Raw genomic sequence first — 12598 nt, forward strand, 5'->3', positions numbered from 1 at the left:
TCAATTCTGTGTATAAAGTATTTTAGTGCAGTCTGCTTCCTTGATGATAACACACTTACTGTTAATCTTTTTCATCAGAAAATCTTGAGCCTCCTATAAAGTTGGGCAAGTATTACTGCCATTTTATAGATGGGGGAAATGGAGGCAGAAAGCATAAATGACTTTGCCTAGAGTCAGAGCAAATCAGCAATAAAGGGGAGAACAGGATGCTGATGCTTTAACCATTATATCACACTGTGCTGTTAGCCCCCAATAATCATGGAAAATTCACTATATAAATTCTAGGAGGAAAGCAGAAGCTCCCACATATCAATGGACCTTGGGAAGTCATCTTACTGGATCCTTGTGCGTTTAAGCGAAGACCGAACAATTTTAATTTACAAGAGAATGTCCTACCGTATTCATGAGAGTTGATTCTGAATTAGCAACCAAGACAAAGACATCAGCATCTAAACAAAATTTGTCAATCCAGGTGTCTAGCTCTGTAGTGACATCTGTACCAGGGCTGTTGGAGAAAGACATATTTATCAGTATCAAGAAAAATAAAGTTCTTCATTTTTAGAAACTGAACAAGAGGACTGGATGTCTCTGGGGCTTCGTATTGGGATGTGAAACCCTGATGAAATGCAGCACAAGTTGGTCATGACAGAAAGTAACTATCATCTGGCAGCTGTTCTGTCAGTTATGTAAAACCATTTGGTTGTCTCCATTCAGTCTCTAATGGACAGATAGCCGCATCATAAAAGCCACCAATACAAATGAAAGACGGTTGCCAATCTCAGCAGAGAAGCCAAGTGCCGAATGGGCTAAAAGCATCAATTATTCTTTCATCCCCATGAACAGTCCCTCCAAGGGCACGCTGAAGTGCACTGCTAAGAGAATATTGAGAAAGTTTTGTGAACACATCTTCAGAGTTGCCAAAATAGCTTAAAAAAAATAAATTAGCATTAACCTCACTTACAAATTTTAAAAAGTCATCTCTATAAATTGCAGAACAAAAAACATCCTGTCACGAGTGTTCCAAGTTTCTAACAAAATGTACTTTCCCATGATTCTGGAGAGACATTTGGGAGATAAGTATCAGGAGGTAGGCGTATTAGTCTGTATCCACAAAAACAACAAGGAGTCCAGTGACACCTTAAAGACTAACAGATTTATTTGGGCATAAGCTTTCATGGGTAAAAAACCAATTCTTCAGATGCATGTGTAGGATTTGGGAGACAGTCTCTCTCCATAGTTAAAATTGAAAGTAGCCATTGTAAATCTGATTTTTACTCCCACATTCCAGCCAAAATTAAACCCATCTGCCTGAAATTTCACAGGTATAATCTCAAGGGTAGGGTGGAATTTATCTGGTAAGTGTGAAATTAAACAAGACTTTGTATTTGATGGATGAAAGTTCAAAGAGTAGGTCAATCTTATTTTTTAAACATTTTTTGAACATTATTTTTTGGTTTATCAGAACTATTATACGTATTGGCCAAGAGAAAGGGAAAGTTTCTGAATCCTGTCAAGTAATTAAATATTTATAAAGCCCTACTTAATTCACAGTATTGCAGATCCTGCAATATTAGGCTTCCACCTCTATTTTCACAGTGGGAGCCCCTGCTCCCAGACCCATGGAAAATTGCAAGAAAGTAATGAGGGACCATGTTACCACAAATAATAAGATCCATTATTACTTTTACATGATTTTCCATGGCTTGTCCGCAACTCAGCTGCAATTTTTAGACAATAATCCTGCGATTAAACTAAGGCCTTAATTAGAAGTAGCTTTTGCTCACAAAAAGGGCTCTGAAGAGGTCTTAATTTGATCTGATGCAAGTGGTCCAGGGAAGGATGAAGAATTGTATGTACGTGTAAGATTCAGGGCTGAGCAATCTGTAAACTCCACCAGCATGGCTTGCAAGTGAAGCTGGTCGAAATTTCCCATATTTCATTAAATTTTTTTGAAAAATTTCTTTAAAATTGAAAAAAAAAAAAAAATTTTTTTCCCTCCAAAATTTCTCCCCCACATAAAATTTCTCCCACTTTTCAAACAGGTATAGAACTGGTGGAAAATTCCAAAGTTTCAACAACAAAAAATGTTGATATTTCAGATTTCAACCAAAAAATAGGGCCTTTTTTGCTAAATATTTTTCCACTTTTTCAACCAGCTACACTTCCAAGTTCTGGAATCTCTTTGTAGCTTGCAAATGCCATAACGACTTATCTGTAAGCATTCCTTCTACTCTCGAGAAAAAAAAAACCCTGAGAAGTTCCCAGGCAAAAACCTTCATTAAACACAAGTTAAGATAGTCAATTTCTAGCAGTTTCTTAAAAAGGAAGAATTTTAAAGCGCAATTCAGCTGTACAAAGTAACTGGAAATAGCATTGTGAAATCCCTTGTTTGTTATCTCTCAATCATTTCCCATTCAAATTTGCTCAATTTACTCATAAAAAGATTCCCTCTCCTCCTCCGAGAAGCTTTACAAATTCAATCTGGAATCTGAGAAACAAACTAACTTCTCCTTCTCACACTTCCTCACTAGCAACAAGGATTCTGATGGGTAATTTAGGCTATGATTGCCTTTGTGCAACCCTATTGTCCTCAAATTGTGTCCTCAAAGACCGTGTATTCCCACTGTGTTCAGTGGGGTTGCACAGGCATCGCTGAAGCTATAATACAGAGCTGCCACTTAATTACAATTCCGTTGATGATGTGCAAGAAAAACAGAAGCCAGCTCACTCTGCCAACTGGGTTGGCTCTGTATTGCTTACATGTGGACAGATCCGGCATTCGAGGAAGAAAATAACAATGCTCCCACTGATTTCAAAGACATAAGTTCAGAGGCACAATAATTAGTAGTAGTACTTTTTTTCCCCATGGGTAGTGAGCAATGTGTACTCTGAATATACTCAAGCCTGGCCTGCACTAAAAAGGTAGGTCAACCCTGCTACGTCACTTGGTGGGAAGGGGAGGGTGAGAAAAATCCACACCCCTAAGCAATGTAGTTAAACTGACCTAATCCCCAGTGTAGACAGTGCTAGGTTGACAGAAGAATTTTTGCATTGACCTACCTACATACCACCTCTCAGGGAGGTGGATTACTTACGCCAATGGAAGAACCTATTCCCACTGCAGCTATGTTGCTGTAGCATTTCAAGTGGAGACAATTTGTCAGCTGCTCAGTAATAAAGTGCCTTTGTTACAAAATCACTCATAAGAGCAAAACCACATTGTAGTTTCTATATACCACTTAAGAGGTGAAAAAAAAATAGGTAGCTTATATCCAGGATGGCAGAGGAATCCTTATGTATTTGATGTGTTTGTAGAAAATCAGACAATACAGTCTAGAATTCTTTGATTCCACAAATAAACCACATAATGTGAATTTAACAGATCCACAGCCATAGGCTGGGGCCTTCAAAAAGTCTCTCTTTTAGGCATTTCTAGAATGCCATCACTGTATTATCTCAGCACTAAAGTCCTTATCAAAAAATCTTTTCCATCAAAAGCCCAGATTGTCTATATTTTAGATAAGTATGAGAGGTTCACAGGATGACTAGGCTCCTGGGGGACAGGGAAAGCGTTACAGTTGGTAGGAGGACCTTAAAGTATGTTTGTTTTTTAAAGTATAAGCTTAACTCAGCCAAAAGCTAGAGACCTTCTGAGCTCAATGATGGGACACACTCTCGTTCCAACTGTGACTCAGCCAAAATATGTACAGTGGTTTGATGAGGAAGACCAGAGCATCTACACAAAGGAACAAACTTCAAGCACTTAAAATTTTTCATGTTAACTTATTTACGACATATCTAAAAACCACAAGATTAAATCAACTATACATTTCACTTAGGTTTTAGTAACACAATTAGTGTGGATCAGATAATGCAGAAGATAACTCTTTAGATAACTGGTTTAATAAAATAATACTTATACCTGTCCACCAAAACCAAGTCATCTCTCAGGAGAGCACACTTTGCCTTGGGCCAAAAGACATGGACAAGACAGCCAGCTTCCAGGTCTTTATCCATATGAAGCGCATGGGCAAGTTGATTAACAGTCTGTGAAGAATGTAAAGCATCAGAAAAAGAAAGATACTTAGGCCTGCAATAACAGCCTTAAAAAAAATAAAACTAGAACCAAGACTTTTTGAATAGATCACTGATACAAGGTTTCAACTTACATCTTAAATATTGTGAATCATTTTTTCAAATGCCTTCTTTCCATCCAGGGCCCTTCACATCCCTTAGTGTCTAAATAGTCCTTTTTCTACACTTTGAAAAAAAGACAGGACTCTCTTTGGAGTGGTGGTATTCCTTATATGGCTGGAGGGTTACCACTGAGTGTTAATGTACTTCTTCAAATGCTAGGAGGCCAGCACACTACCTCTCACTGTATTTAAAGGATAATTTTTTAAATACACTTTATGGATTAAAATGGTCATTTCTGAACTCATGCCGAACAAGCCAGACTGGTTTAAGAAACAAAACAAAAAACAAACAACAGTTGGTAATAACTGAAGCATGGGAACCCAATGCAAGATTATAATTAGCTCTCCTTTAACAGGGGTTTAACAAATCAAAATAAATGTTTAAGAATGCAAAACGTTTAAAAAGTAAACAAGAGGCATATTTTTCTGAATTTACATTGTAAGTTTTTGGAAGAAAATGGTCCATGTGTATTTTTCAAATGTGAGCCTTCCAGAACTTTGAAAAGTTATAGAACTTACTGGTGGTCCTACATACACAAACCATTCGATAGAGTAACGTACAAATGAGCCATTTACATGCAAGGCCTAAGAGCGAGCTATAGACTTTGTTTTAGTTTTATTTAGTTATTTCAGTGCTGGAAGAATGACTTTGAAATAATAAATACATTTCGGTTTATGTTCCCCATACTTAAAAATGGTAAGTGTTAAATATTGCACCTAACAAAATGGTCCTTTTAATACTAGGTTTCCAAGCACCTGCTTCTTAACCATTGAAAAACTATACCTTGACACTCTTCTTTTCATCTGATCCTTCAGTCATGAGATAAGCCTTATCACCATCTGTTCCTTCTACACTGAGAAAGCAATTCGTTGTGTGGCCAATCCCACTAGGAAGGACCTTATCCCACAACATTGCATTAATGACAGAACTCTTTCCACTGCTTGTTCTAGAGGAAGAGAGAATATAAAAGTATTTAAAGCAAGGCATACAGAAAAACAAACACACCTTTGCTTTAGATTGTATTCTCCCTACTTAATTAGGCCCAGATTCTTCAAGTTGTTCCTCATGGCATACCCTTGTGTCCATACAGAACAGCTTGCAGGAATAGGGCCTAAGGCCAGATCTACACTAAAAAAAAAAATGGTTCTCAGAATAGCTATACTGTTAGGGGAAATCAACTTAGCGCATGTGACTCCATTTTGGGTTTCCTGTCGGTCATTAACTAGAAGCGAGCACATCACATACCAAGGAAGGATCCTTCAAGGTGGACAGCTGGACAGTTTCAAGATAAGGGAAACGAAGGAGACAGGAACCATCCGACATGCATGAAATAGTTGCTGCTTCAGCGTTTTTGCAGGGGGAACGTGGCTGCAGGGGATTGGTGATAGGTAAGGAGAAGGCCTGTTTATTGGTTTAGTCTCCCCGAGGCACACAGGCAGGATGTTTTGCCAACAGTATATAATCTTTGTGTAACCGGTAATCGGGGTCCCGTTCTGCTTAACAGAGCGGTACCACGCTCGAGCGTAATAAACCTACAAACTTTGAGACACTCTGCAGTCTGTCTCCATTTGGTTGCCTCAGCCTAGAAACGAACCGTACGTGTCCTAACTGGAATAATTCGTAACAGTTTTGGCGACCACGAAAGGACTCTAGGCTCACCCTTGTAAGCGAAACCGCACTCCTTCCCTCGGACAACTCCAGCCGGCACTGGGTGAGTTCACCTTCGAGAACTCCGAGGAACGGGAGCGTGGGACGTCGTTTAGGTGATAAGGTGGCACATTAGGAGTTCTTTTGGTAGCCCTAGAATGGGCTCTGGGCAGCGTGTGAGCAGGGGAACCCCTTTGGCTGAGAGTCTCGAGAATTGGAAAAATATTTCTGGCACCCATGGGTTAGGTAAAAGGAGAGCTATAATTTTGTGTAAAGTCGAGTGGCCAGCGCTGACTATTCAGACGCCCTTTGGATGGCCACCCGATGAAACTTTTGGACAGGATGAATTAACCTGCCTTAGACAACAGCTGGAAGACAAGCATTCAGCTCAAATGGATTATTGGTATGTATGGGATAATTGGGCATACGCCCGAGATAAGGGGCGCCCCTCGACTTTGGGCTCTGGTACCAGATCTAAGGTTTGCATGCCGCTTGCGGGTTCCGCTCCGCCCTATGCTGCTTTCCCTCCTCAGTCTCCTCCCCCTACTCCTCCTCCTGTTGCCCCTCTATACCCGTCTCTAACCCTACCCCCTGTAGTGCTTCAAGCGCCCCTGATACAACAGCCCGTTGCAACAAGCAATGACCGTGTCACTATGGTCACGGTCCATCGCCCTTTTGGCCCTGGGGACCTGGTAACCTGGCAGTCACAGATGCTGAGGTTGCGTGACGATCTGGAAAGAGTCCTACAGACTATCCGTTCAGTCTTTATGGCATTTAACCCTAACTGGGCAGACGTCCAGGCTATTTTTCAAACCCTATTTACCCCTGACGAGAGGTATTCTATTCTAGACGCTAATCGGCGTTGGGCGGGGGACGCTGAGAATTGCACCTCTTGGCCCGAAGCCGATCCAGGTTGGAATCCTAACGACCTCAGTGGCCAGGCCAGCCTCTCAGCTGCCCGGGAAGGGCTCCTGGAGAGCATCCGTAGGGCAGGTAGTAAGACGGCAAATTGGTCAAAAATTAGAGAGTGCCAGCAAGACCTAAACAAGTATCTGTCTGCATTTTTGGCCCACTTGTTTAAGCGGGTTAGAATGTATGGGGGGGGGGGTGGAGCCAGAAGCTCAGGTTAGCCGCACGACGATGGTCTCTTACTTTGTCGATCAAGCGGCACCGGACATAAAGAAGTATTTAACTAAACATGTTCCCGACTGGCCAGGGAAACCCCTAAGCGAAGTAGTTCGCATGGCCACTTTTGTGTTTTATGGTAGGGAAGAAAGCGAAGGAAAAACGTAAGCAAAAGAAGGAGGAAGTACGTTGGCAGCCGCATTGCAGGTTCCCTTGGGGAATCAGCACTGGCAGGGACACGGGAATACAAGGGGGAGGGGATGCGGATGTGGGACAGGATGGGGAGGAGGCTGGGGTGGAACAAGGAACGGGAACTGTAATTATTGTAAGCTACCGGGGCACTGGAAGAGGGAATGCCCCCTGCTTCCACGAGGGGCTCCTTGGCAGGATCAGCTGGAGACCGGTTCCTCCTTTCCCCCTAACGCTCCCCAGGACTTTGCCAATCCCCAGTGACTAGAGGCGGAGATTTTGGGAGCCGTGGGAGAGTTGGAATGGGATCTTGGATTGCAGTCGCAAATTTGCTTGAAAATCGGGGAACGGTCTGTGCCCTTTTTGGTGGATATCGGAGCCACCCTTTCCACTTTAACTTTTGTTCCGGGCTCTCTTTCTAATATCTAGGTCTGGGTGCAGGGTATTGAGGGCAAGCCATGCCCGGCTCCCCTATCCTGCCCCATCCCTGTGGAGCTGGGTTCTTTAAAGTTGTCATATAGATTTGTTGTTATGCCAGAAGGCCCCGCTAAACTTTCTTGGGCAGAACGTGCTTAGCAAGCTGGGAGCCCACATATATTGTGCCCCCAAGGGGGTTCGCATGTCCGTCCCGGACTCGGCGGTTGCTTCTCTTATGGCGTCGGTTACCCCAATTCCCCATCTCCCCACAGAATTGTCCAGCGTTTCACCCAATTTGTGGAGCATGAGTTCCACCGATGTAGGCCTCCTTAAATCAGCCACTCCAGTCAGTCTGCAGGTGAGGGATGGGCCGCCTCCCTCTGTAAAACAATATCCTCCCTTGCCGAAGGAGGCGGAGGAAGGTATTTCCTTTCTTATCTCTAGCTACTTAACCCAGGAGGTCTTGGTTCCGTGCAGTTCTCCTTGTAATACTCCTATCCTTCCCGTGAAAAAGCCAAAACCGGGCCCGGATGGGCGCCCAGTTTATCGCTTCATTCAAGATCTGCGTGCAATAAATAGTTATGTCATAACCCCCCACCCAGTGGTCCCTGATCTGAGTACTATCCTGACACGGATTCCCCAGTCGGCTACTTGTTTCACGGTTGTAGACTTGTGTGTTGCATTTTTCAGTATTCCTTTGCACCCCAACTCACAATATCTGTTTGCGTTCACTTGGGGGGGGTCAGCAGCTAACCTGGACGCACCTTCCCCAAGGGTTCTCAGGCTCCCCCACTGTTTTGCCCAGCTCCTCTGTTCTAGTCCAATATATGTGGATGATTTGTTGATTCCTAGCTCTAACTATAATGCATGTTTAGCTGATTCTGTTACTCTGCTTACTGCATTAGTTAATAAGGGCCACCGTGCATGTCCATCCAAGCTGCAGCTGTGCCGAACCCAGGTGATCTATTTAGGTTTTGTGATTCGGCCTGGAGAGCGTTTACTCTCCCCTGATAGGGTGCAGGCAATCCAGGATTACCCGTGCCCGACTACAAAAAAGCAGTTGCGGGCTTTCCTGGGGGCTGCAGGGTTCTGCCAACCCTGGATAGTGGCCTTCGGGGAATTGGTGAAACAGTTAGTCCAGGCCACCACAACTTCTAACCCTGATCCTGTTCTCTGGACCCCGGAGATGGAAGCCGCTTTTGCGTCCACAAAGAAAGCCGTGATCTCTGCACCTGCCTTGGGACTCCAGGATTACAGTAAACCATTTTTTCTCTTCAGTCACGAGCAGCGGGGAGTGGCCAGCAGTGTCCTATTGCAGTACCTAGGGGATCGCCCACGCCCCATAGCTTACTATTCGGTACAGTTAGACCCTGTCATTCAGGGATCAGTCTCCTGTGTGTAGTCCATTGCCGCTGCACCCTTATGGTGGAACGGTCACGCCCTATTGTTCTCTAGCATCCTTTGACTGGGTCTCCCACAAGGTTGAGGTTCTCTTAAAACAGCATACAATGCAGGCGATGACTCCGCAGTGGGCACACAAATATAAGCAGATTCTGCTGGCCGCTGACATCATCACCCTTTGCCGCTGCAATGTCCTCAACCCTGCTACACTGACACCCCTCCTGGAGGATGGCACGCCTCACCATGTATGTATGGACGTCATTGCTGACAGCGGTAAGCCTCGCCTGGATTTACGCGACCTCCCTCTGAAAAACCTGGACCTGTCCCTTTTTACCGATGGCTCCTCCTATTTGGAGGCCAAGCGGGTATCCGGCTATTCCGTCACTACTCAGACAACTGTTGTAGAAGCAGCCCCCCTTCCACCTTCCTTTAGTGCTCAGGGTGCGGAATTGCACGCTCTTACTAGGGCTTGCTTGTTGTCTGTTGGGAAATCTGTTACTGTTTATACAGACTCTAGATATGTCTTCAGGATTTGCCATGCTACGGGCCAGCTCTGGAAACAGCGAGGGTTTCTAAGGCACTAAGATTGCAAATGGCCCTTTAATCTCTGCACTGTTGGGAGCCATTCAAGGTCCTCTCGAACTGGCTGTTGTCCACTGTTATGCTCACCAGCAGTCTGAGAATCCTGTCTCTCAAGGTAATGCCTTGGCTGATGCGGCTGCAAAGACTGCTGCCCTTCAGCCCCTCCCGGTGTCAGCAACTCTTCTTCTGGATACGTCCTTCCCGCCGACGGACTGGACACACTTGTATGCTGATGTGCCGCCTGACGAGCTCCAGGACTGGAAACGTTGGGAAGGCTCTGAAAGCGTCGATAAGGTTTGGCGAATCGGGAACAAACGTATTCTCCCCCGTTGCTATCTGCTCTCGGCCACCCACTATTTTCATTCTTTGGGTCATGCCGGCATTCAGGCCACTGCAGCTGCTATTCTTAAAGGTTGGGCAGCTCCTCATGTCTATCCGGTGGTGAAGCAAGTTCTTGGCTCCTGCTCTACTTGCCTGGCCTTCTCTGCTCGGTCTCAGCTCAATGCCAACACTAGGGCAGGGGAGACCTTGGGCTAACTTCCCATTTCAGCAATTACAGATAGACTATGCAGAAATGCCTAAAAGCTCGGGGTTTCGCCACCTCCTTTTAATAGGAGATCAACTTTCCGGATGGCCCGAAGCAATACCAACCAGAAAAGCAGATGCCAGATCTGTGCTAAAATTTCTGCTGAAAGACATTGTGCCCAGATTTGGAGTCCCTGAAGTCATCGACTCGGACCAAGGATCACACTTCACTGCAAAGATTTTAGAGGAGCTGTACCGGTGCCTGGGGATTGCGCAACAACTCCACACCCCTTACCACCCCCAGTTGGCAGGGCTGGTGGAGCGCATGAAGACGATGGTAGTAAAGTTTTGCAAAGAGACTGGACTGAAGTGGCCAGAGGTTTTGCCCATAGTCCTGTGGCACATAAGGTGGGCCCCACGCATGCCCCTGGGCTTGTCCCCATTCGAGGTATTGTTTGGGAGGCCGACTTTGATTCCGGGAACCTATGTTCCCGCTCACACTAGCCTCTTGGATGGAGATGAGACCTTGGCCAGGTATGTAGCCAGATTACAAATAGAGCTCAGTAACAACCAGTCTGCGGCTCAATTGTTTCAAACCGCGCCATTGGGGTTATAGGTTCATCCCTTCAAACCAGGGGATTAGGTGGTGGTAAAAAAATTCCCCCATACAGACCCCTTGGAACCCCGATGGGAGGGGGCCGTACCAGGTTCTGTTATGTACTTATTCTGCTTTAAAAGTTGCAGGTAGAAGTTCCTGGATCCATCAGAGCTACGCTAAGTTGGAGCAGGGACCCCCGCCTGGGCCCGACGAGCTGCCCTGGGAATGAACACCACTGGCAGTCCCTGGGCTGAACTCCCCAACTATTGGGATCTCGAGACTCCATCAGGACTCCTTGTTTTCTTGTTACCTGGACTTATATTTGTTGTCCTGTTTTTTGCGTGGTATACGGGAAGATGCAAATACTGGTATGGGTGGCCTGTGGAATCCCCTCTCTATTCCCGAGTTTGGTACACGGATGGGAAGGCAACAGCTTCCTGGATTTAACCCATGCTATAGCACCGGGGGTTAACCGAACGCAGTGTTGGGTCTGTAGTCATACCCCCACCTACATAGGTCAGGGAATCCCATTGGTAGGGGTGCCTATCCCGCTCAACCGAACCCTCCAGGCCGGATTATGGACAAACGCTCCATTTATCTGGAATGTTACAATCCAAACTTGGTCTATTGATATGGTGGCCCAGGGTAGTTATGCTTTGTGTGTGTCATGACGTAAAAATTTCAAAAATACCGTTTTTGTGGGTAACTGTGTAGGGTGCAATGATACCACCCACATTAGCTCTAGCGCGGCAAGTTCACTCAAGTATTCCAGGGCGCCGTGGCCAGTCCCTGAGGGATCAGGCTGGTTCTGGTTGTGCAACCACACGGCTTATAAGGTCCTCCCAGCAGGTTGGTGTGGTACATGCACCTTAGGAGCCATAGTACCCGCTGTTGCAGTACACCAGACCCTGGCCCACGGGGAAATTCAGAACCTGGTATGGAGGAACCGACGAAATGTCCCATTAAACCCTCTCTCTGAACGGCCTACAGGCTTTCACTCCTTTGTTCGTTGGTTTTTGCCCTGGGTGGGGGTGAGTGAATTAGAAAAGGCTATAGTTAATATTTCTGTAGCCTTAGAATTAATGGCAAATGCCACAGCAAACGCTTTATCTACCCTTCAAATCGAGGTGACTCAGTTATCTCAGACCACACGGCAGAACCGCTTAGCCTTGGATTATCTCCTTGCAAATGGGGGGGGGGGGGAAGGCAGTTTGTGCTCTTGTTAACTCAAGCTTTTGTGTCTTTGTGAATCAACACTGCAGGGTGGAAACCGATATCCACACCCTTATGCAGCAGGTCACCTCGCTTCATTGTGTCACCCTTGCCGAAACCAGAACCAGATTCCATGAGCCTGGAGCCGGCTCACCTCCTGGCTTCCAGACTTGGGGGCTTGGGGAAGGCGTATTTTGTACCTCATTCTTACGGCTGTTTCTGTTTTTGTATTATTCTTTGTATGCCTACAATGCTGTAGTATGTGCTGCCGGCAAATTTTAATCTTGCATCGAGGTTATTCTGCCCCGGTATAGTTTACTGACGTACATAAGAAAAGAAGGGACTGTTAGGGGAAATCAACTTAGTTAGCACATGTGACTCCATTTTGGGTTTCCTGTTGGCCACTAACTAGAAGCGAGCACATCACATACCAAGGTGGACAGCTGGACAGTTTCAAGATAAGGGAAACAAAGGAGACAGGAACCAGACAACATGCATGAAATAGTTGCCGCTTCAGCGTTTTTGCAGGGGGAACGTGGCTGCAGGGGATTGGTGATAGGTAAGGAGAAGCCCCGTTTATTGGTTTAGTCTCCCCGAGGCACACAGGCAGGATGTTTTGCCAACAGTATATAATCTTTGTGTAACCTGTAATCGGGGTCCCGTTCTGTTTAACGGAGCAGTACCATGCCCGAGCGTAATAAACCT

General features: G+C 45.4%; 1 protein-coding gene across 1 annotated transcript in view; it reads right to left on the reverse strand.

The window, feature by feature from the left end:
• LOC140917150 (mitofusin-1-like) overlaps positions 1-12598 on the reverse strand; it is an 80759-nt gene that overhangs the window by 44241 nt on the left and 23920 nt on the right. The window contains 3 exon segments of the mRNA XM_073359322.1: positions 397-505; positions 3923-4047; positions 4981-5143. Of these exon segments, the coding sequence (XP_073215423.1) occupies positions 397-505; positions 3923-4047; positions 4981-5143 (397 nt within the window).

This window comes from Lepidochelys kempii, chromosome 9, assembly GCF_965140265.1.
Source record: "Lepidochelys kempii isolate rLepKem1 chromosome 9, rLepKem1.hap2, whole genome shotgun sequence".
Taxonomy (NCBI): Eukaryota; Metazoa; Chordata; order Testudines; family Cheloniidae; genus Lepidochelys; species Lepidochelys kempii.